This window comes from Actinia tenebrosa, unplaced genomic scaffold (genome assembly GCF_029948245.1).
Source record: "Actinia tenebrosa isolate PJP-AT-01 unplaced genomic scaffold, QUT_ActTen_1.0 PGA_scaffold1__47_contigs__length_23844297, whole genome shotgun sequence".
Taxonomy (NCBI): domain Eukaryota; kingdom Metazoa; phylum Cnidaria; class Anthozoa; order Actiniaria; family Actiniidae; genus Actinia; species Actinia tenebrosa.
In genome coordinates, this window is record NW_028292578.1 from 11,940,531 (window position 1) to 11,963,801 (window position 23,271).

General features: G+C 37.8%; 4 protein-coding genes across 5 annotated transcripts; 3 read left to right on the plus strand and 1 right to left on the minus strand.

Annotated features, from left to right (window-relative positions):
• Positions 1-488: 488 nt before the first annotated feature.
• On the plus strand, positions 489-10,009 carry LOC116304475 (NADP-dependent malic enzyme). 2 transcript variants are annotated; one of them, XM_089033172.1, is made up of 13 exons: positions 489-720; positions 870-1,029; positions 2,049-2,182; positions 2,836-3,061; positions 3,309-3,470; positions 3,799-3,902; positions 4,887-4,996; positions 5,313-5,410; positions 6,369-6,482; positions 6,848-6,959; positions 7,283-7,425; positions 7,960-8,133; positions 8,669-10,009. In XM_089033172.1, the coding sequence occupies exons 1-13, from the start codon at positions 641-643 to the stop codon at positions 8,921-8,923; spliced, it is 1,872 nt and encodes a 623-aa protein (XP_088889298.1). In that variant the 5' UTR covers positions 489-640; the 3' UTR covers positions 8,924-10,009. The 2 variants fall into 2 exon arrangements, with proteins under 2 accessions (XP_088889298.1, XP_088889299.1); XM_089033173.1 differs by having other exon boundaries at positions 891-1,029.
• Positions 10,010-10,689: 680 nt separating this feature from the next.
• On the plus strand, positions 10,690-15,278 carry LOC116304477 (uncharacterized). Its single transcript, XM_031714216.2, has 3 exons — positions 10,690-11,119; positions 11,924-12,183; positions 12,614-15,278. Exons 1-3 carry the CDS (start codon positions 10,849-10,851, stop codon positions 13,424-13,426), a joined length of 1,344 nt encoding a protein of 447 aa, XP_031570076.1. The 5' UTR covers positions 10,690-10,848; the 3' UTR covers positions 13,427-15,278.
• A 973-nt stretch (positions 15,279-16,251) lies between these two features.
• Positions 16,252-20,942, plus strand: LOC116304481 (uncharacterized). Its single transcript, XM_031714222.2, has 4 exons — positions 16,252-16,541; positions 17,365-17,604; positions 18,644-18,855; positions 19,239-20,942. Exons 1-4 carry the CDS (start codon positions 16,322-16,324, stop codon positions 19,509-19,511), a joined length of 945 nt encoding a protein of 314 aa, XP_031570082.1. The 5' UTR covers positions 16,252-16,321; the 3' UTR covers positions 19,512-20,942.
• Positions 20,943-21,282: 340 nt separating this feature from the next.
• On the minus strand, positions 21,283-23,126 carry LOC148909873 (uncharacterized). Its single transcript, XM_089032600.1, has 2 exons — positions 22,205-23,126; positions 21,283-21,611 (listed from the first exon to the last, which is right to left on the minus strand). The coding sequence occupies exon 1, from the start codon at positions 23,124-23,126 to the stop codon at positions 22,536-22,538; it is 591 nt and encodes a 196-aa protein (XP_088888726.1). The 3' UTR covers positions 21,283-21,611; positions 22,205-22,535.
• Between the last annotated feature and the right edge of the window lie 145 nt (positions 23,127-23,271).

The following is a 23,271-nucleotide window of genomic DNA, read 5'->3' on the forward strand; positions in this document are numbered from 1 at the left end:
CGTGACCTTTGTCACGCGATAGGGGACGCTCAGCTGACATTCATGATCTTTACTTCTTTTATTTCATAACTTTTGAACCTTTTTAAGACAATATCATTAGACGTGCACTTCTGCAGTTCAAAGTATTTATATCCCATTTCAGCTGCTTTGACTCACGTTTTCCTTTTAAGAATTTTTTTCAGACTGTTTTTTGGTAAGTTTGCAGGCGACAATTTTGGCGGGAAAACGATCCCACAAAATCCTCTATGAAAAATTTCTTTTTATTTTCATACAAATTTATTTTAAAAACTCTGAAAAACATAGCCTTAAGTTCAAAATCGATTGAAACTAGTTTTTTAATATATATAATTTATTTTCAACTGTTTTTCGATAAGCAGGCCACAAAGAATTATAATTTAAAATAATTTTTTTGATTGGTTGTAAACCCACTGTGCAGTGTACGCTACGTCAAAACGTGATTTTTTTACCTGTCAAAATCGTCAAAATCTGCTTTCCTGATCTTTTCCGTCTCCGGTTAAATTTAAAATCAATAACTCCTCCATTCATTTCTAAGGGTTTTTTTTCGGAGTCAAACTTGTACATGCAAGCAAAATAACCTTATAATTTCTGGACGGTGTTTTGGTCTGTCATATTGTCAGCTATGCTTACTGTTGTAAAGGGAGTTCCAACCCTTTCTTCTCGAGTTGGTAGCCTTTTCAAATCATTAAATTTGAAAGAAAGGTTAGTTTGGAATCGAAAATGAAAGAAAAGAAGACCATTTTTCTTTTTGAAGTCCACTCCGGATTCTTTAATGCAATTATGTGAATATTTTAATGAGCTTATATTTTTTGTTTGCTAAACAATTACTTATTAACCTCGTGTAATTCAAGTTGTTGTTTGTCACGTTGTAGTCACTCGGTGAGGCTTGCAGCTACACGGAGGATTTTTACTGCAACTACAGCGTATTTCAGAATGACAGAAGAAAAAAGGGTCAACAAAATTCCTACTATTCGTGGTACGGATATTATGTACGACAGCCGCTTGAATAAGGTTAGATTTTTTTATGTTTTTCAACAGGAAAAACAGTATTAAACATTTACTGGAAAAACGATGTTATTTCGCAATGAACCGTTGGATGGTCAAGCCTTTGTTCTTTGCTGCTGTGCAATTCGTTTTGGTATAAAATAATATTTAATACCCTTAAGCTGGAGTAAAAAAATTGAATAAAGGGGAATTTTCATATAAAAAGGCACTCTATTTAACCTGATATTTGTTATTTTTACAGTAACTGTTTTCACTTTGTACGATAACCATGTTTTTCTTTTGTAAGCTTACTTTATTTTATTTTCTTGTCTACAAAGTATATATTATTTTTCAATTGCAAGAGCCATAAATAGTCATTTCTCCATACAATAAATTTGACTCAATCAGCTGAAGTCATGAATCTCATCATAATACCAGCCTACAAAGACAGAAAATCACTGCATATCCCGGGGGGGGGGGGGGGGGTACTCCTCTATATTAGCTATACGGGTACGTGCCGCCAAACAGGGTATGTTTTTCAGTGATTTTACTCTGGAACAGGGTATATAAAATTGCGCTCGCTCTGGGACAGGGTATATGAAATCACGCTCTCTCCTCTCTGGAACAGGGTATCTATTTTCACATTACAGGAACTGGGTGTGGTTTTCAGCGATCTTGCTCTGGAACAGGGTATGAATTTACTCTGGAATAGGGTCAGGGTTCAGAGGGCTCAGCGGCACATCCCTACCCTAAACAGGCAAGAGTACCCCCCCCCCCCCCCCAGGTGCATATCTTGATCATGTGCTATCTCAACCAGAGAGTATTCTATTGCTTGGTATCAATCAGTCTGCAGTCGTCAGAGGCAAACAATAAAATTTCACATGAGACTGGGAATGTCTATTAATAGCAACCTATTGTTTGGGAGTCTTGCATAATAACTTCATGAGAATCAAATGTTATGCCATTGACTAATGTTTAAAATTCACATCCAAAAATTGCTTAAAACAGTGTAAAAAAACATGTAATACTCTGGTGCTAATTTTCAGGGTCTTGCATTCACACTCCAAGAAAGGCAAATCCTTGGCATTCAAGGATTGCTGCCGCCCTACGTGTCGGATCAGGATACCCAAGCCAAGCGAGTTTATGCAGAGTTGCATAGAAAAACAAGTGATTTGGAGAAGTAAGCATTATCATGGCTGTGGAGCATTTTTGGTGTGACTGTGAAAATCTTGCGAGTATAAAATACATGTGTGTTACTACTGTGCTGTGTGCAGATATAAAGCTCTTAATAGCAGAGATTAGCATGAACAACATGTAGCCAAGTTCTTTATAACTACACACAGCACAACAAGGAAGGTTTTTATTTCTTCATAACATATAAATTATAATATTATTAGCCATTATTTTGGATACAAATGACGAAAAAGTGAGTTCACACACAGTTGCTATGTATTCTAATAAAGCATGCATTGTATAAAAAGGGGACAGGGGGGGGCCCTAGGGGGTCATGGCCCATCCCCTTCAATTTATATGGTAATTTTCATTAGCTTTTGCTAAGTTTTGCAATGCTGGCTTTTTTTAGTTCGGCTTTTCTGGGTCCCAAACAAAATGGCAGAATTTTGAATTTCAGTAAATTCCCCCTTCGGAAAATCCTGGCTATGTCACGCCCCTGGTATATATTGTATATTTAATATTTTTTACTATTTTTCTTATTGGAAACCAGTATTTATTTTATTGAATCTCTCATGCTCCTCCAGCCAATCAGAAAGCAAGATTAATAATAGTTGTTTATAATGTTATTTAACCATTTCTTGTATCCCCTTTTGATTTTAGGTACATTCAGCTTATGGCCTTGCTGGAAAGGAATGAAGCCTTATTCTTCAGAGTATTATTTGACCACACAGAAGAAATAATGCCGATAGTATACACTCCGACAGTAGGGCTGGCTTGTCAGAAATATGGAATGATATTCCGACGACCAAGAGGGCTGTTTGTCTCTATCTATGACAAAGGGCATGTTAATGAAATTGTTGCTAATTGGCCCATACAAGATGTTAAGGTTGGTACTAGTACCTCCGCCCTCAACCCCCCCCCCCCCCCCCCACAACAGATCTAGAGGGGGATTAGAATTTCTAAGTGGTCAGGAGGGTCTGAGGAGGGTATATTGTGTTGTTCTAGAAGATGTCCATACCTCCCCCACAGAGGGGGATTTACTCTGACTTACACTTCCTCTGGAGATGTGAATAGAAAATAGAATTTTTTATATTCTGCAACAATGTTTTTTTCCCATTGTGATGTCACTCCAGGCCATTGTCATGACTGATGGAGAACGTATTCTTGGTCTGGGTGACCTTGGTTGCTGTGGCATGGGTATTCCTGTGGGAAAGCTTGCTTTGTACACTGTTTGTGGAGGTATTAACCCCAGAAGTTGTCTGCCTGTCATGATAGATGTTGGTACGAATAACCAGGTAAGGATCTTGGAACCTTCTTCTTCATCATCTTTATTACAGTGAGGACACTCTAACCATGAACAATTTATGGTTTTTTACTACTTTTTTTCTTGAGTGAATCATTTAGACATAAGTTATCTTTTGATCACATAGCATATTTGAGTTTAATCCTACTTTTTTAGAGTATTTGAAGCAGTAAAAAGCTCAGGAAATAAAAATCTGAATAAAGCCAAGTGTTCATGGTTAGAGTGTCTTCACTGTAACAATGATGATGGTGATGATAATAATAATGCAATAATTTACTTTTCATAATGCTGACAATGTTCTATTTATTTTCCTAATCTAGTCCCTGCTTGACGATCCCTTTTACATCGGTGTCCGGCAGAAGCGTGACAACTCTGAAGCATATGATGAACTCATTGATGAGTTTATTCAAGATGCTTTACAAAGGTATCAAGTTCAAACCTATTTGATTGTTATCATTAGAGTATATTTGATTTATTGGAAAAAGTATTTTACTATTGAATACTCGAATATAAGGAGGCAGCATGGTTGTGTGGTCATAGCTTGGTCTCGCAACCCGGAGATGCTGAGTCCGAGTCCCACTGTGGCCACTAGCTGAGACTGTATTTGTCCTGATTCCTGATTAGTTTAAATTCAGTTTCTGGACCATGCTTGTAAATAGCCAACTGGTTTGCCTCCTTGCCAGTTAGGATTCTTAAAACACTTTATGTTTCTTTAAAGTGCTACTCTGACGAAAATCGCTCAAACTTGGATTCAGCTGAAACTTCCTAAGAATGCTCTTTAAAGGTTCAATAATCACTGTATGAAGTGTTTTCTCGATATTCACTACGAAAGTATGATATTTTTACAATTATTTTTTGGAGTCTGTGACGTCATACACTCAACATCAAACATTGCTACATATATTTCTTTGTATATAAATCCTTAATTTATTTTATTCCTATGAAGCCCAAAGGGTGGCTAATGTGCTTATTTCACATTACTTGTGACTATAATTTATATTTTGGGGTGTTTGGGTATTTCTTTCTCCCTTTACTACTGATATTTTGATCATAAACTACAAATAAATGTATGGAGCGATGTTCGATGTTGAGTGTATGACGTCACAGACTCCAAAAAATAATCGTAAAAATATCATACTTTCGTACTGAATATCGAGAAAACACTTCATACAGTGATTATTGGACCTTTAAAGAGTATTCTTAGGAAGTTTCAGCTGAATCCAAGTTTGAGCGATTTTCGTCATAGTAGCACTTTAATAATTTCTTCATTTCGGTTTAATTTCAGTGTCCCCAATTAGTTGCATAAACTATACTAAGCAAAGGCAAAGTCGAAATAGGAGTATTTGTCACATCGATAATAGTAATATATTTGTAATAATAATTATTTTACATTTGATCTGATATTCAGATTTGGTCCAACAACACTGATTCAGTTTGAAGACTTTGGTAACCACAATGCTTTTAGATTACTTGAGAAGTATCGGAACAAGATCTGCACTTTTAATGATGACATCCAAGGTAAAAAAATACATATTATTCTATACAGTAGGTGTTTGGATCTTGACCAGGTGTTGTGGGTTCTGCATCTTTCCCTCCCTCTGCTAAATACAACTCACAGAAGTCTAGTTGATCTGTGAATTTGCAGTGCCCTGACTTAATTATATCAGCCCTGCAGAGATTGCTTCGGGTTTTGAGGGTTCAATCTGTGAGTTAGCTATGCCCTGACTTACATCAGCCCAGAGGTTGTTTTTAGGATACCAGCCTCAACTGTTCCTTCCTTTCAACATGGCTGCTACAAATCCCCTCTATTAATTTTTTAAAATTTTGTTTCAAGGAACTGCAGCTGTTGCTGTTGCTGGAATCCTTGCCTCCCTAAAAATCACCAAAACAAAACTTTCAGATCAGCAAATAGTCTTTCAAGGTGCTGGTGAGGTAAGCATAGGACGAGAGAAAAATATACAGTTAAAGCTAAAGATCCTGTTACGCTGTGCAATTTTCTCGCAACTTGTCTTGCAATGCTTGAAAATGTAGTGTTGCAAGTTGCAGAGCTGAGGTGTTATCCTGCAATGCGATCTCTTGCAACATCTTTTGGCTCCTTGGAAAGAAATGAGAAATGTGCCTATGCACCCTTGAAATTCCTACGAAAAGTTGGTGATACACTGTGCAATGGCGTTGGCAGTTGCTGCAATCTGTTGCAAAATGTATAAGTGAGTTCTACTTTGTGCAACAGTACGCACAACAAAAACAATAGACCTATCCCGAATTCGCTTGACTAATCACGAAACAATGGCTTTAAGTCGAGGTTGAACTTGATGAATAAAAGAATCAAGTCCAGTCTCAACTTCAAACCATTGTTTCGTGGTCAGTCAAGCGAATTCGGGATAGGTCTATTGGGAGACAACCCCTGTTACACTGAGCAATTCTCCAGCAACTTGTCTTGTGACGGCATTGTGAAGCCCCGTTTACACTGGCGAATTTTGCGGCGATTTTTGCTGCGATTTTTTGGCAATTTTTGGAAACATGAAATCTTTTGTCTCATCCTTCAAAAGAGACATTCGTCTAGCAAAATCTTGGTATCCTGAAACAAACTTTACAAGTAAATTCTTTACCATTATTTATTATGGAAAAAATCGCAAAAAAATCGCAGCAAAAATCGTTATCGTAAACGGGCCTTGAGACAAGTTACTTGGAAAACTGCACAGTGTAACAGGGCCTTAAGGGAGATGTTAAGTGGATGTTGTAGGGAGAGTCGTAATCTGAGAGAGCGAGGTAGTATGAACTTGGTGCTCATAGTATCTGCATAGACACTCTCTAAGCAAAGAAAATCATGCAAAGAGCTCTGAGGTTTCCAGAGTTCATTGTGGAATTTTTCACTATCAAATCTTGACAGGCTGCCATTGGCATTGCAAACTTGTTAGTGCGTGCGATGAAGAAAGAAGGGCTGTCAGAAGAAGAAGCAAAAATGAAAATCTGGCTGGTTGACTCAAAGGGACTCGTAGTTAAGGTTTGTTGAGACATAAATAATAAATACTTGTCTTAAAATAGCTATCATTTTCTTCTCAGTTTTTAAAGTTTTTTATTCGAAGCTTGAAAAAGGAAGGAAGGAAGGAAGGAAGGAAGGAAGGAAGGACGGACGGACGGACGGACGGACGCAAAATATGGAAAGATGATGGAGAGACAATATTTATTTTTTCCCATCTTTGAGGAAAGAATTCGTTTTCCCATCTTTAAGGAGGCCGTTTCGACAGTTTTGGGATTAATGAATGAATAAATGGACGGACGGACGGACGGACGGACATTACCGGTCCGTGCAACTTTCATAGTCATGAAAAATTGAAAAACTTTTATGGTTGTTTTCTTTGGCTACAGGACCGCGCAGTGGGTGGTTTGAATGCACACAAACTGGTGTATGCCCACCAAACAAAATATATCGATAACATAACGGATGTAATCAAGAAAGTCAAGCCAACTGCTATAATAGGTGAGTGATCATAATAGGCCTTTGACAATCCCCCTTCAGCTAAAAAACAACAACAAACAAATCTGACGAATTAGATGCTTTTTTTGTTGTTTCCCGTTGTGTTGACGGAAGAAACTCAATTAGCCCCCCCCCCCCCCCTAAATTCAATTAGCCCCCCTAAAATTTTGGCTGGATCCGCCCTTGGAGTTAGCCATGTCTAGACTTAGATCAGCCCAGAAGTTGTTGGGCTTGATCTGTGAGAATTACCTGTGCCCTGAATGAGATTGGCCTAAAGTAGGATAAAATTGAAGGCGTGATTGCGTGGAATATCTAACGTTTTATAGGTGTTGCTGCTGTACCTGGAGCCTTCACAGAAGAGATCTGCAGGAACATGGCTTCATTTAACAAGCGTCCTATCATCTTTGCCTTGAGCAATCCAACATCAAAAGCAGAGTGTCAAGCAGTAGATGCCTATACATGGACTGATGTACGTGTTGCACTAGGAAATGAACTGTTTAAGTACTCAGCTTGATTGGTAGATGATGATGATTATCATAATAAACACTACTACCATCATCACCACAATCATCATCACTATCGCTATCATCATTCTCATTCTCATCATCGCATCAACCATTATCATAATCATCATCACCATCATCATCATCATTACCTCCACTATTATTATTATCACTATCATCGTAATTAGCATCATTATCATCAGTGCCTTAACAATTATCACAACCATCATCATCATCATCATCACTGCGATCATTATCACCATAACCATCATCACTCATCCTCATCAGTTATCATTATCGCCTCAACCATCATCATCACCATCATCATCACCATTATCATCACCATCATCATCATTACCATCATCATCATCATCGTCACCATCATCATCACCATCATCATCATCATCACCATCATCATCATCATTATCATCATCATCATCATCATTACCACCATCTTTTTGTATCACCTACTTGGCTAACACTTTTATCCAAAATTTCAGGGTAGAGCCATTTTTGCCAGCGGAAGTCCATTTGACCCTGTCACCCTCCCTGACGGTCGCCACTTTGTTCCTGGCCAGGGCAACAATTCCTATATATTCCCAGGACTGGCTTTGGGAGTGATTGCATGCGAGGCGGTTCATATCACAGACAGTATGTTCCTTACTGCAGCTGAAGTAAGTGTAATGTTGGGATAGGGCGTTTGCATGATCGTGTCATTTGACTCCCACTACCAGAATCCATTGAACGCTTTCTTTTGTTCAGTTAAATAGCACCAATTGTCTTATTATTCTTACGAAGGAATACTAATTTGAAGAAAAGAAATTATAACATAGCCAAGATATAACGCGCGCTCTGATTGGTTCATTAGCATGTGGGAGCGTGCAGCCAGAAAGGGATGGTGCACGCTGACGTGATTGAGTCGCGTGCGCTATGCAATGGAGATTCCAATAGAGAAAAATTTCAATGTTTTTTGATCAAAAAATATTCTTTTACAGTTTTGATATGTTATAAAAGCAATGCTCAATGCTTAGTTGTGCGTCTATCTAGTTCTAGATAAACGCACGCCAAGCATTGACCATTCCTTAATTCGCAAAGCACCTTGGTAGTGGGAGTCAAATGAAGTCATCATGCAAACGTCCTATTTCACATGAACATCTCATCCCTTCCAGTGACACTCTCATTTCAAATTGAATGTCATTTTTTCCCCAGTCCCTGGCAGATCAAGTGACGCAGACGCAGCTTGACAAAGGTTCCCTCTACCCTCCCCTGGGTGAGATCCGTCAAGTCTCCATCAAAGTAGCAACGAAAGTAGCCGAGACGGCTTATCGGGAGGGGCTGGCTTCTGAACTATCGGAACCGGAAGACAAGGAGGAATTGGTCAAACAGCATGTCTATGACCCCAGCTACATGTCTTACATCCCGTTGACCTATGAATACCCCACATCCCAAGGTCCTAAAATATAAAAACTCTAATCGGCAATGAGCTTTTATCGGGTATTTTTAAACTATCAAAACAGAAAAATAACTACTATAGCTGGAAAGAGCATATTAAAATCAATCAAACTGTGAAGTTTAAAGGAAACGAGCTTAAGACTTGCGAAGATTATTTTTCTGTCCAATTCGTCATCTTGGGATTACTTGATAAAAGCTTATTCAACACGGATTTTAGTCACTTTGTTCAAAAGTATTTTTTTAGCGAATTCTAAAATAATTTTATTACCCGCTTTGGAGGTTGTTTATAGGTAGGGAGACCCTTGTGCTATTAAAGGTTTTAGTTTTCTTATCCAAGTAACGTCGAAAATGAAAGGGTTAGCTCTAGTCGATAGCATGTCGCATAGGGTCAAATCACCCTACCTTGTCGTATACGCGGCCTCTAAGTTAAGGCCTGGTTTTCACTTGTGACAGAATCGAAGTCGGTTTCGGAAGCAGCAAATATTAATGATATTGATGATGATAATTATATTGATATTGGTGATGGTAATGATCATGATGATGATATTGATGATGATGTTCATATCTACGTAGGTTCGTTATTCAAGAAAATAAAAGATTTGAAAGTAACGGAATGCTATACAAATCGATTTATTTTGGAGAAAAATAAGCATTGAGCACGCTCACTTCTAACTGTCTGTCTGTCTGTCTGAATATTATTTTCAGCAGTCGTTTGATTCGGAAAGGAAATGGAACTGTTTCCTTTTTGTTCTGATTTCTTGAGTTAGGTAAGCTAGCTATTGCCCTGGGCTCCAGAGGTTCTATTCGCTTTTCCCGGAACATTGAACGAGCGAGCGCCGAGAATGCAATAACCTCTGGGCCCCAGGGTAGCTAGCTATTGGCAATGGCCATATGGTGTGAAGGGAGAGTGGGAGGGGTTATTTCAATAGGGTGAATAGACTGAATTTCAAAAAAAAGAAGGCATTGGATGGTAGGGAGATCACACTTGACCAGTTATAAGCTACTCCGGTTATGTGCCCTCGTCTGGTACATTACGTGAATGGTGAGATAAGAAATGACAAAATCAGAATGCAAAAATAAAATAACCTGGAAAAATAACTATTTCCATTCGTTTTATTTTTTTCCCTTCCGCTTATGAGCGTCCACGGCCCCCCGGATGTAAGACCGATGTAAGCCTAGAGATCTAGGTCATTAGGTCAACATAAATAAACTTTCAGTGCTGAGGCCGCTGAGGCCGCTGAGGCCGATATATATAATATAATAGTATATACAGTCAATGTCATTAACGTTGTCCACCGAAAAAAGACATTTACCTAGATGAGCCTAGATCTTGGAGAGAACTCAGAGACTAAATATTTAAATAAATAAATAAAATTAAAAAAAAGACATTTACACATTTAGACTAAAAGAAATATCACGTGTTTCCTCGAAGGTTCTGGCATAAAACAAACGCTGAAATACCATTCTCCATCTTAAATCCTCACTAAATGGTCAGGGCATTCTGGATTTTCGATTCACGAGTTGAATTTTACATTTAAAGTTCAGGCTCATGCACACGAGGCAAAGAATACATAATGAAACACGTGGTATTTCTTTTAGTCTAAATGTCTAAATGTGTAAATGTCTTTTTTCGGTGGGCAACGTTAATGACATGGACTGTATATACGAGCTGATAGTACGCACCGATGAACCTAAGATAATGATTCGAAGGAAATACGACTCAATTCCGAGTGCTTTCCGAATCCCATGAACCGCGGTGATGGATGGGAAGGGTATGTCCGCCATATTGGGTGTTCGAGGGAGGGATTTTGTTTCCGTGTGAACTTGAATATTTAACTCCTGAAAACCCGGCCAGCCATTTTACAAAAAAGCCCGAAAAATAGAACCATTCGTGGTTCCTCTTTCTGTTTAACTCTCCGTTGAATTAACTTTCCAAAATGCCTTTAATTAAGCGACTTATTGAACCGACTGAGTTGAGTCGCGGGAAGCTTGGAAGTCAACAACTGGCGAGCGAACTTGAAGCTGTCTCTGTCAATACTTTAAGTGGAATAATTCGACAACTAAGCAGCCTTTCCAAACATGCTGAAGATGTATTTGGAGAGCTATTCTCTGAGGCTTCTAATATCAGTAAACGGTCGAATTCTCTGCAAGAAAGGATACAGAAATTGTCTATAAAAGTCACACAGCTAGACTCCGCCGGCGAACAGAGTAAGCTTTCATTCTTCCACATAAAATTCTTAAATTGTTGAATCTTATTCTATATTTTAATGCAACTGTTTTAAATGTTATGTCTTATTTAAATGTCTATCGTTTTGATTCTTTTAATTTGGTACAATTGTTGGCTAAAACAATTAAAAAAAATCCGTGGTTAAAATGAGTTGAAAAGTTCATTCCCTAATTAGGTTGTTGTTGATATTTCTTTGAATAGTTTCATGCTTTCATTTTCTATTCTAAAATACGAACGTCCCTTGTAAAAATCGCTGAAGATCTCAGATATATGTTTTTAATTTCAATCTAAATGATAAGTGTCTTTCTATGATTGATGAATTGATTTGTTGGGCGTTCTCTATGCGTTTCCGATTTATGGAAGAGCTCATTTGATCATTCAAATATTGAAGGCATTTTACAGTATTGCCTATTAAGGGCTTATCTAGACTTCATTTATTTAATCGATTTAGACCTGGTTAATACTATTCGATAAAAAGCTTTAAAGGGATAAAGTTATATTGTCATTAATCAGTCATATTTTAATAATTTCTTAATTTGCTTGCACGTAACATCATGCCCACCGTTTTGGTTACATACATTAACGAAATGATAGTGGTATCTGTGTTGAAGAATGGTGATGTTTATGAATGTTACGATAGGGATGTTGACATTTGAAAATCCCCCCTCCCCCCCCCCCCCCCCCCCCCCCCCCCCCCCAAAATCAAGATACCAAATCCGTCCTTCATTGTGGTGGGCTCTAATGATGACAATACTTATGTACATTTCTCCACTTTTTTGTCATAGTATCATTACAAGACATTAATATGCGAAAAGCATTCAAAAGTACAATTGTAACCGACCAGCAGGTACTAACCAATAATACGCTGCCAACTACGATGAAAGATCGTTACCTTAGATGTGATGAACCTCCAAAATTATCAGAGATGAACCAATATCGTGATGACGATAAAGATGGACTGAAATTTTACACAGATCCAAAATATTTCTTTGAACTTTGGTGCGAAGAAATGAAAAAGGAAACTGAAAAGAAAAAGAAAAGAAAGGTAATATTTGAATTGTTCAGTATAACATTGTTTTATCAATTCACTTTAAGGTCGTGTACACACTTTGTTCTGACAGACATGCAGTGGTTGATCCAGAATGATTTCAAGGGGGGTTACTTCTAACTAGAAAGGCATGACATAGCATCCTTTCTAGGTCTTACAGTATCTTTTCCTTATTTCAAAGCGGGTGTACTAGTTACCCCCCCCCCCCCCACCCCACCTTCTATATTCCCCCATGACACATTGATTTTTAATGGAGGGAAGCCAGAGAGCCAGTGTAGGGAGTCAGGATGGCATGGTGGTAGAACCCACACCTCAACTGTGTGGTCTTTGCATTCCCAGTTGCCCCATATGGCAAAGTAGGTCTATTTCTTTTTCCGACTCCAAATCCCGATCTAATTTTGATGATGTTTTTTCTTCTTTTTTCCAGAACAAAGGACGTGTTAGAACACGAACGCAGACCAAAGCACCTGTCAAAGCAATCAAGAGAAAAAATTTCTGTCCACAGGGAGAGGAATTCAAAAGTCCAAATATGAATGCAACGAAACACATTCGTGCCCCTGAAGATGGCAGCCCACAAAAAGAAACGCATTATGATCAAAATGAAAGGAAAGAAAATGGAGACGTTCCTAGTGGTAAGGGAACAACTGAATTAATCAGCCTTCCTCAAGGACAACAGCAAGTTTCTCCAGGAAGTAAGAGAACATCACGAAGATATACCAGTTCTCAGAATGTAAACAGACCTACATCGGCTCCCCCACCGCCTCCTCCTATGCCAGGATCTGTGAATACCTCACCAACACATAGCACTACAGGAGTCCCTCCCCCTCCACCTCTTCCTGCAGGAGTGCCTGCACCGCCGCCCCCACCACCCCCACCAACACCTGGCCATGGCCCAAATCTCAGAGGGTCTGCATCGTCAGCTTCAGTTGCATCACAACAATCTGTTGGTTCCATGCCAACTGTATCCCCCTCATCAATGTCTTTAACAACATCTGAGTCTAGTATTGGTGAAGCTCCTATGCCGTCAGAGGAGGTAGACAGTAGGAGTGACCTGTTAGCTGCTATACGGCAGGGCATGGCGCTACGGAAGACCCAGGGGCAGGAGAAGAAGAAGGTTAAAGAGAAAGAGGACAATACAATGGATGTTGCGACCATCCTCGCCAGGCGTATAGCTGTTGAATATTCTTCTAGTGAAGACGAAAGTGAAACGGGCTCAGAATGGGAAGACGAAGATGAGTAATCTCCATAGATAGTGAATTTTAGAACTAGAAATTTTGCAAGACTTTTTCAAATTTCTACTTTGCTGCCATTTTCCTCGATTACAGACTTGTCCACTAAGGGTTAGTCTCATTAATGAATAAAATATTGACAATCACCATTGATGAAGTATGGACAAATGCGCAAATTAAACAATAAAAGCACTTTTAAATTCTGCAAACTTTCACTGAAACAAATTCAGAATATCATTCACAAAATCAAGGCTAAGCCTTGGGAACTGAGAATTTGAAAGTCTAAGGGGTGTTGAACAATAATATTCTTTTTCAATTTATTCACTTCCAGACAAATTCTAGTAATTGTCAATTAGATTTTATGTGATTTTTGACTGATAGACCTTATAAAGTTGTGGCATAAATTATTTACTTGATTGGAGAATTATTTTATTGCCAACTGAATGACCACGAGTGAATTAGTAAATGTATCAAAGTAATAAGACAAATATCCGTAGAGTCACAAACAGTAATATGAACCAAAAAACATGAAAACAAGCCTGGTTCTCCATTTCAAACTACTTCTATCATCCAACATGGCTGCCATGTCCTTTGTCGTTTCATTCTCTTGTGAATGTTTACAAACTACTTCTATCATCCAACACGGCTGCCATGTCTTTTGTCGTTTCATTCTCTTGGAATGTTTACAAACTACTTCTATCATCCAACATGGCTGCCATGTCTTTTGTCATTTCATTGTCTTGTGAATGTTGACAAACTACTTCTATCATCCAACATGGCTGCCATGTCTTTTGTCATTTCATTGTCTTGCGAATGTTGACAAACTACTTCTATCATCCAACATGGCTGCCATGTCTTTTGTTATTTCATTCTCTTGGGAATGTTTACAAACTACTTCTATCATCCAACATGGCTGCCATGTCTTTTGTCATTTCATTCTCTTGTGAATGCTAATTACTAAAACCTAAATGATTAACCCTAATGTTAAAGTGCAAGCATTTTATAATTAGTGCTGATTATTGCTTAATAGCACTGATGAAACCATAGAGCTTTTAAATATTTCCAGGTTCAATTGCTCAGAAAATCCACTTGAAAAATGAAAAATTTTACCAATGATTTTATCTCCACCTGAAACATTGGACAATGAATAAAGCAAGAAAAATCCTTATAGAACTGCATTTTTTTAACCAGAAGTTGCTTTTCCATACGATTGACATCGCAATACTCCCATTTCGAGTTCACCTTTGCTCAGTCTTGGCTTTGATTTAAAGATAATAATTTTTTCTTATTAAGGTAGATTGTATAGTAAGACGTACGAACTATGAAACAGTTTGAGTTGATTAATGTGCCATGTTTTTTGGTTGTATAGCTGAATATTATAATGCACAACTGAGACTAACGCAGAGCAAAGAAAACTCTAAACTGGAGTATTAAAAGCCCTATAAACTTCGTACTATTTAGTGTAAAATAAATCTAATAGAGTGCATACCATATATCCATAAAGAAAAGTTGACTAAGAAAATTGTACAAATGCAAAGTTTTGAAGGTCTACGGTCTGCTGAGCTCTACTAATTTGTGCAATTTCTTACATAAGTTTTTCACTATGGTATGCACTCTACTGTTTCACTCTACAGCTTTAGAAAGAGGGAGGCTTTTTTACAGATTAAGACGGTGTAATTATTTTACTCTTGCGGACAGTATTGTACATATGTAAGCAGAAATCCAGGAAAACTATTTTTCTACTATATAGATTATATGCAATCATTTATTTTATTTTCACATTTACACGGTATGTTACGAAACTTAATTTCTAATTACTTTGTTATAATGTTAATTGTTTGCTCAATAAAATGGAAACCATGATTGAAATGTTTTTAAGTTTATAAGATAAATTTGTCTCAATAACTACATATTTTGGGGAGAAAAAATCAAGGTAATTTTTTAAGGGGTTTCATCTAGTATCGCTTGTTGCAATTAGAGTGCAAACAATCCATGAAACACTAATTACTAAATAGTACAAAATAGTGCTAATTAAACAATAGAAAACAATGGAATTTGCATGAAATTATGCTATTTAGTATTACTAAAGTTTCACGGTTATATTGTTTGCACTCTAGTAGCCTGGGCTTTTAGTCCCCCTCACCTTCCCACTTCTCAGTACCCCTTTACAAAGCACTGCTTTGCTAACCCTATACTATTGCTTTGCATTGTTGGACTGTTTAGGGGACAAAATAGATGCCTTCTTTGAAATATGTCTTGGAACAACTAATACGTCATTAATTCTCACCATATGAGCTTGGTTTGATTACTGTAGTATTGCCATCATTTGAGTAAAGTTGCTCGTTGGCTCTCATTTCCTTTGAGGGTTTTCCCCTGGGTTTGACTTTGAAAAAAAATAGACTTGATAATGAAATGAGTTCAACAATGGCCATAGATTGTTAGTCGCTGGCCTTCAGGCACAGGGGAAGAGGGCCCACATATTTAGCTAAAAACTATTTTCTTCTGTGAATTTCCTAAAGCTTAAAATGGCATGATGTTAATGCGAAAAATATATTGCATTAAGTTGCATTCGACAGATGTTCATCTTAAAAATGCTGATTAACTATATCTCAGCATTATTTCTCATATCTACTTTTGATTCAGGAAAAGAAATTGCTTACTCACATTAGTCACCCAATGCATATCATTAGATTATTTGATCGTCCATATTTGTCATATTTCTTCAATACAGTTCGACAGCGAACCCACCCCACCCCTCTTGACTCAACACCGACTATTTTTAGGACTGCTGTGTCACTTCCGCCGGGCTCGCGTTGTCTCATGGGTCAAGGTTTGTTTATAAACTTCCAGCCAGTTCGACAAACTAATCTATCGTAAAAAAATTTAAGGATTAATTTACTTCTACAATGGCGAAACCGAGGTCTGTATCAAGGCTAGAAAGCTCAAGGCAAATGCGAGAAGGAGGCGGATTTCTTGTTCGTCGACCAATCGGTGATACAATAAGGAACTGCGATCCATTCTTGATGTTGGATCATTTAGGACCTGTGACTTATGGGCCTGGTGAGGCTGTAGGTGCTCCAGATCATCCCCATCGAGGGTTTGAGACTGTTACTTATATTATAAATGGTAAGAAGTTGCTTTTTAGTATAGGTAATAGACTACATGCTGTCCAATTTGAAAATAAATTGGATCAAAAAATTCCGAGGACTGACAAAATTGGAAGAGGTCGATAGGCCGAGTCCAATTTGGCAGTCAGAGGAATTTTTTGGATTCAATTATTTCCAAATTGGACAGACATGTAGTCCTATTGCAGATTAATTATATCATCCCAAACTATACTAGACTGATTCCATAAGTCATAGTTTTCCCTCGAAAGAATGCGAATGGAAACGATCCAAATTAAATCTTTAATTTGGACAGGAAAGAGAATTTGAAAATAATGCGATAGTTGCTTACATGGGATTATAGAGTAGTGATGATACAATTACGTTTAAAATCGATAAATTTGGGAATTGCAGTTAAATGTCTTGCTGCGTTATTTTTTTGTCAACTCGATATATATACAAGTTTAAATTTACGTTTTTGAACTTAGCTTTTAGTTTATTTCTTGCACAGTTTATATTTAAAGATTCTTTCCATAGTATACTGACAACACAGCACAACACTCAGCATTGCACAGATATGGATAGGACAACAGCATGGAATCCCCAGCAAGCAGGAACATTTGGAGAAATATCCCCATTTGTCCTTTCCATTTCCATTTTTTCCGTTAGAGTGCAAACAATATAACCGTGAAACTTTAGTAATACTAAATAGCACAATTTCATGCAAATTCCATTGTTTTCTATTGTTTAATTAGCACAATTTTGTACTATTTAGTAATTAGTGTTTCACGCATTAATTGTTAGCACGCTATTAACTTCCTACTAAAATTATGTGTATTTCTTAGGTGAGACAAAGCACCAAGATAGTGCTGGTAATAGTGGGGTCCTCAAAGATGGCTGGGTCCAATGGATGACTGCCGGTTCAGGCGTGGTTCACTCAGAGATGCCAACGGAAGAGTTCTTGAAGAAGGGCGGTCCTATGGAAGGATTCCAACTGTGGGTGAACCTACCAGCGAAGGATAAGATGATCAAGCCTAGATATCAGGATACACCGGCTGAGAAAATACCAGTTGTTAAAAGTCCTGGTGAGTAGCTTGAGTTTATGTGTGAGAAATTTAGCTCTTGTGCAATTGCCCTATTTCACTATGACGTCACATCAAAACAATCTATTGTTTAAACGCAAATGGTCATGGTCGTTGGAGGGGGTCAAATCAACGCAATTTCACCGAAAATTGTTCTAAAACCAGTATCAATCCACGAAGAGAAGTAGAATAGCCAGCAAACGCTCAGAATATTTTTTAGTACATATTAACACATATTATATCTGAAAACCAGGCCATTTTAAATTAAACTGTTTCACTAGGAGCAAATTTTGTTGAATTTTCTATTGGATTTGGCGATTCTATCCCCCACATAAACAAGCAGTGATGTCATAGTATAAGGGCAATTGAATACCATACATCACTACACTGTCCTACACCATACCACACCACACCACATTACACTACACTAGAATACCATACCACCACCATATCACACACCATACCGCACTACATCACACTAGTCACTACATTACACCACATCTACACTATGCCACACTACACAACAATATAATACTGTACACTACACCACAGTCAGTATAACACACCACACCATAGTATAACACACCATACCATACCGTAGAAGCATGCCACACATCACTACACTACACTATGCTACACCATGCTCCGGGGGGGGGGGGGGGGGGGGTACTCCCCTATATTGGCTATACAGGTACGTGCCGCCAAACAGGGTATGGTTTTCAGCAATTCTACTCTGGAACAGGGTATATAAAATCGTGCTCACTCTGGAACAGGGTATATGAAATCACGCCCTCTCCTCTCTGGAACAGGGTATTTATTTTCGCAATACCGGAACAGGGTATGGTTTTCAGCGATCTTGCTCTGGAACAGGGTATAAATTTCAGTGATTTTACTCTGGAACAGGGTCAGGGTTCAGAGGGCTCAGCAGCACATCCCTACCCTAAACTGGCAAGAGAACCCCCTTGGACCATGCTACAGTAAATTATGCCTATCACGTCATATGGCAGTAGCTGTGAATTTCAAATGTTTCTGTCACCTGCAGATGGTAAGACAACAGTTAAGGTCATAGCAGGACAAAGCCTTGGAACTAAAGCCGTAATAGAGACCAGATCTCCTATGTTGTACCTGGATATTCATGTAGAACAGGGTCAAGAATTTAACCAAGAGGTTCCAGACAATTACAACGGGTTTGCGTACGTTTGGCGGGGAGCTGGAAAACTTGGTGATACAAAAATACAAGCCACTATGGGCCAGGTATGACGATGTATTGTTACTTCTCGCTTTCGGTTTTATTAAAAAGATGTCAGCTATGGTGACCACAACAAATTAGACATGTTTCGGCATGTTTTTTGAGAGAGAGAGAAAGAGAGAAAAAGAAACAGACAGACAGACAGACACTTCTTTTATAATAATTAAGGGAAGGTACATTTTTGGGGGGGGGAGGGCTGGGGAATTTGCAGTAAAATTTTAAAAGATGGTTGTAGCCTTCCCCTTTCACCCAGTAAGAAATTCAAGACCCTCCTAAACAAGGCAGGGCCGTGAACAAACTCTGAACCCTCCCCCCCAAACTAAAAACATACTTTCCCTAAGAGAGCAAAAGGTTATAAACAATCAATTATTTTTCTTGGTTGATTTAGGTAGCTCTTTTGGGTCCAGGAACGTCGTTTAAAATCAAGGCAAACTCCAACAAAGACATCCATGTCCTGCTGATTGCAGGTGTTCCTCTAAAGGAGCCTGTCGCTCAGCGAGGCCCATTTGTAATGAACACCTGGGAAGAAATTGAAGAAGCCTTTTCGGATTACTACACAGGAAAGCTGGGTGCAATCGAGGGATCTGAGGAGCGATATGCCAAAACAAATGCTGCTGTTGCAAAGCAGAAAGCAACGGGATCCTGGGATAAAAAATCATAATTAGAACTTCCAGCTTGTGTGTATTGTTTTTGCATTTTAGCACATGTATGTACCTTGGGTCTTTTATAAGTTTAACAAACAAGGTGCATTCTGGTCTAGCTTGGGTACAAACTCCAGTGTATATAGCCTGTATAGTGGCAGAGAGAGGTTAGGACAGAGAGATTGAGTGGAGATGAGGAGGAAGTGTGAGCTACATCATGAAAGGCAAGATAAACTTGAAGATGTTTGTATCCAATCTACACCAGCATGTACCATGTTTCCTAGTGGCAGCACCCTGTGTTGGCCATTGACCTTGTGTGTTACTTCTTTGTTTACTGGCAAGACTTGAGAAGGAGCATCCATGGCAATGCAATTTTAACAGTCTTATAGCACCAACACATACTCACTAGAGGTTTTGCTCCATCACGTGACGGCAGCCATGTTAGATGGCAGGAACAATACAACCGTTCTACATGAGAAAGAAATTCAATTCCCAAGAGCAAAGGGATTTTATTGTTATTTTATTGGCAGCCCAAGCTGTATTTTGGGCGCTATGGTGCAAAACCTTGATATAAAATACCTCTTTACCTTTGGAGTAAATGTTTTTCCATGTATAGGAGTAGCATTATTCATTTATTTATTAATAATAAGACAGCTAATAAACAAAATAAGAATTCTGGGTTTCAGGTAATTGTACAAAACAACCTGATATCAGGGTTCATGCTGAGGTAAACACTTAAAATTCAAGGACCCAAAAATGAATTTTCAAGGAGTATGTTCAGCTAACTATGCCAAGGTTTTACATGGTGGTTGCACATGGCCGACTTTCAGATTTTCCAATCTTTCTGACTAGATCTATTTTAGAACCATGCAAGTAATGATCAAAGCAAAAATTCAAGGAGTTTTCAAGGAGTTTAAGGAGTAGCACAAACCCTGTGATATAAAGGTATCGGAACTTTTTCAAAAAATCACTATAGTGAAAAAGCATCCTTTCAAAATATTGTAAATAAAGTTATGAAATAACTATTGTAAATTGCACGTTCTGATTGGTTGTGAGTGCGTGCTTTTTGAGAGCACACAGCATGGGTGCATACTTTTAGTTGCATCATTCTTATCTAAAATAACAGTTATTGTATTTGTATTTTATAAAAGAAATAAAAAACTTGCTTGCTGTGCTGTGTGGAGTTATAAAGCACTTGGGGATTGGCAGAACACTCGAGAAGTGTTGAGAAGCACTCAGCTACGCGTCGTGCTTCTCCTAACGCTTCTCTCATGCTCTGCCAGCCCCCATGTGCTTTATAGCTGCACACAGTATGCACACACGTTTTCAATTTCTTCATCATTCTAAAAAATATACAACATACTTTGTGTATTTGGTTTAGTAGTAACCTATTTTTAACCTATTTATTTGACAAAAAAAATTTAATATTAAATATTTTGTTCAACACTGTAGCTGGTCAGTCACTGGGGTTGATTTGTGGGTTACATGGTTGGGTTACAAATTTTGACAGAAATTATCTGACGACTAGCCAGGACACAGGAACCAAAAAATGTTTGTATAATGTTTACCTAAATTTTTTAATTTTGATCGTTGTCTTTCACATTTAGCAAGTTATTAATTAAATAAGTATGTATGTGAATAAAAGAAAAATTGGGACACATTATAACTGATATTACTGGAATGCTATTGTCATTTCAATAATTGTCATCATAATTATCATTTTATGCACCTGTTTCATGTGACAGAGTCAAAAGAACGTTATTTTGAACAATAGTAAATCGGACTTTAACCTAGTTTTAATTAGTTTAATTATAATTTCGGATACTAAGGAATGTTCTTCCTCTATATCAAGTGAAATCTGCAAACAAGTAGTTAATTAATTTCCTGGGATTACATGAGTAATGTTAGCATAAGCCACGTTCTACGGAACAAGTGCGCCTTGGGCGTATTGCGCGTGGATTATTGTAATACATGAGGAATGCAGACTCAAGCATAAATATAGCTTTTTAAGTAAATTTAGTCAGTATAGCAAGAGAACTTGGAAGAGCGTCGAACCACAGAGTCAAGACAAAGAACTCGCGTCGTTAGAAGGTACAATCCTTGCTGTCTATTCATCTAACCTAGGATAAAGTTAAGATAATTTTGTGATAGATTATTGCTATATCTAGTCATTATACTTCGTAGTTAAGTATCGTATTTAGTTCTTTAGCTTAGAGTAAGTTCTAGTATTTTAATCATACGTGAATAACCTTAAGCGAGTATCATAATAATCAATTTCACGGTAATTAACTCTAAACATAAACAAGGTTTTGCACTATAAACTCGTAGTCAGGATAATTCTCGTCTTAAACAAGTAATCTAGCATCACTTAGCGTTTTCAGTGTTGAACTAACGAAGTTAAACCATAAATCTAAGGATAGTAGTTAAATCTAGCATTCATCGTTTATTAGCCATCATTTGGTAAACTCGCGTATAAACCAATAGTTTTCATTCTTAAAACGTTCTAAACATAGCTACAGGAATCACTATCGCTGTAAACGTTCGTTTAACCTCTAAACTAGTTTTAGTAACCTTCACCGCAGGTTAAAAGACCTTTTATAGACCTTTTGGTTGTCTTCGTAAACTTTAATTTGCAAGGTCACGGATTGACCACGAGGTAATCATATCACTGTTTAGGATAAATTAGCATAACAATAACTGGTTAAACACTTACCTAAACATTAGTAAACCCTTCCAACAACTTTTCCATAGTTTTCCATTATTCTTGTATCATTTAAACGGCGTATAACTTCCATTTTAAACATATAAACACCTAGTTTTGCGTCAGTATGTTATACTCGTTGGCAATTCATATTATGGTATATGTGGTATTCAAATTAGCTATGACGTAACTTCCGTTCTATTTATATCTAAGCCAGATAGATTTAGTACAAGAGTACATAGATTTTAGTCATATTTTTCATTTTATTATCGTTTTATAATAATAGTTTCAACTTAACAAAAGTATCACAATATATATAAACCTACATCTTATTGTAAATATCTTATTTTATAGACAGAGAGCTGTAATCTCGTTCTAGTTTTGTACTGATTTGTGATGTACTAAGCTGAGTTGTGAATAAACTCTTTTGCCAAGACACTTGCAATCTGTTTAGTGATTTGAGCACCTTGCCGCCGGTTACATTCATATCACCATCATTATCATTATCATCATCATCGTCACCATCATCACTATCACCATCATCACTATCACCATCATCACTATCACCATCATCATCATCACCATCGTCACTATCACCATCATCATCACCATCACCAACATCACTATCACCACCATCATCACCACCATCACTATCACCATCATCATCATCACCATTGTCACTATCACCATCATCACCACCACCATCACCATCACCACTACCATCATCATCACCACCACTATCACCATCATCATCACCACCACTATCACCATCACCACCACTATCACCATCATCATCACCACCATCACTATCACCATCATCATCACCACCATCATCATCACCACGATCATCACTATCACCATCTTCACCAGCATCATCACTCACCATCATCACCAGCATCATTATCATCACAATCATCATCACCATCACCACCATAGACCATGGTCATAATCTCAAAATTTTATAATAAATTTTTTGCCACCTTTGTCATCATAGTCATCAGATCAATTTGAGTATTTATAAGTGTTTATAAAATATTCATCCAGTAGAAATTCACTGCTCAGCTTACGTATCACCAAAG

Coding starts and splice junctions, on each gene's coding strand:
- LOC116304477 (XM_031714216.2), top strand. CDS start 10,849: ATGCCTTTAATTAAGCGACTTATTGAACCGACTGAGTTGAGTCGCGGG. Junction 11,120..11,923: donor AGACTCCGCCGGCGAACAGA/GTAAGCTTTCAT, acceptor TTTTTGTCATAG/TATCATTACAAGACATTAAT. Junction 12,184..12,613: donor AAAAGAAAAAGAAAAGAAAG/GTAATATTTGAA, acceptor TCTTTTTTCCAG/AACAAAGGACGTGTTAGAAC.
- LOC148909873 (XM_089032600.1), bottom strand. CDS start 23,126: ATGGTGGTGATGGTGATGATGATTGTGATGATAATGATGCTGGTGATG.
- LOC116304481 (XM_031714222.2), top strand. CDS start 16,322: ATGGCGAAACCGAGGTCTGTATCAAGGCTAGAAAGCTCAAGGCAAATG. Junction 16,542..17,364: donor TGTTACTTATATTATAAATG/GTAAGAAGTTGC, acceptor TGTATTTCTTAG/GTGAGACAAAGCACCAAGAT. Junction 17,605..18,643: donor ACCAGTTGTTAAAAGTCCTG/GTGAGTAGCTTG, acceptor TGTCACCTGCAG/ATGGTAAGACAACAGTTAAG.
- LOC116304475 (XM_089033172.1), top strand. CDS start 641: ATGCTTACTGTTGTAAAGGGAGTTCCAACCCTTTCTTCTCGAGTTGGT. Junction 3,062..3,308: donor GGCCCATACAAGATGTTAAG/GTTGGTACTAGT, acceptor ATGTCACTCCAG/GCCATTGTCATGACTGATGG. Junction 3,471..3,798: donor ATGTTGGTACGAATAACCAG/GTAAGGATCTTG, acceptor TTCCTAATCTAG/TCCCTGCTTGACGATCCCTT.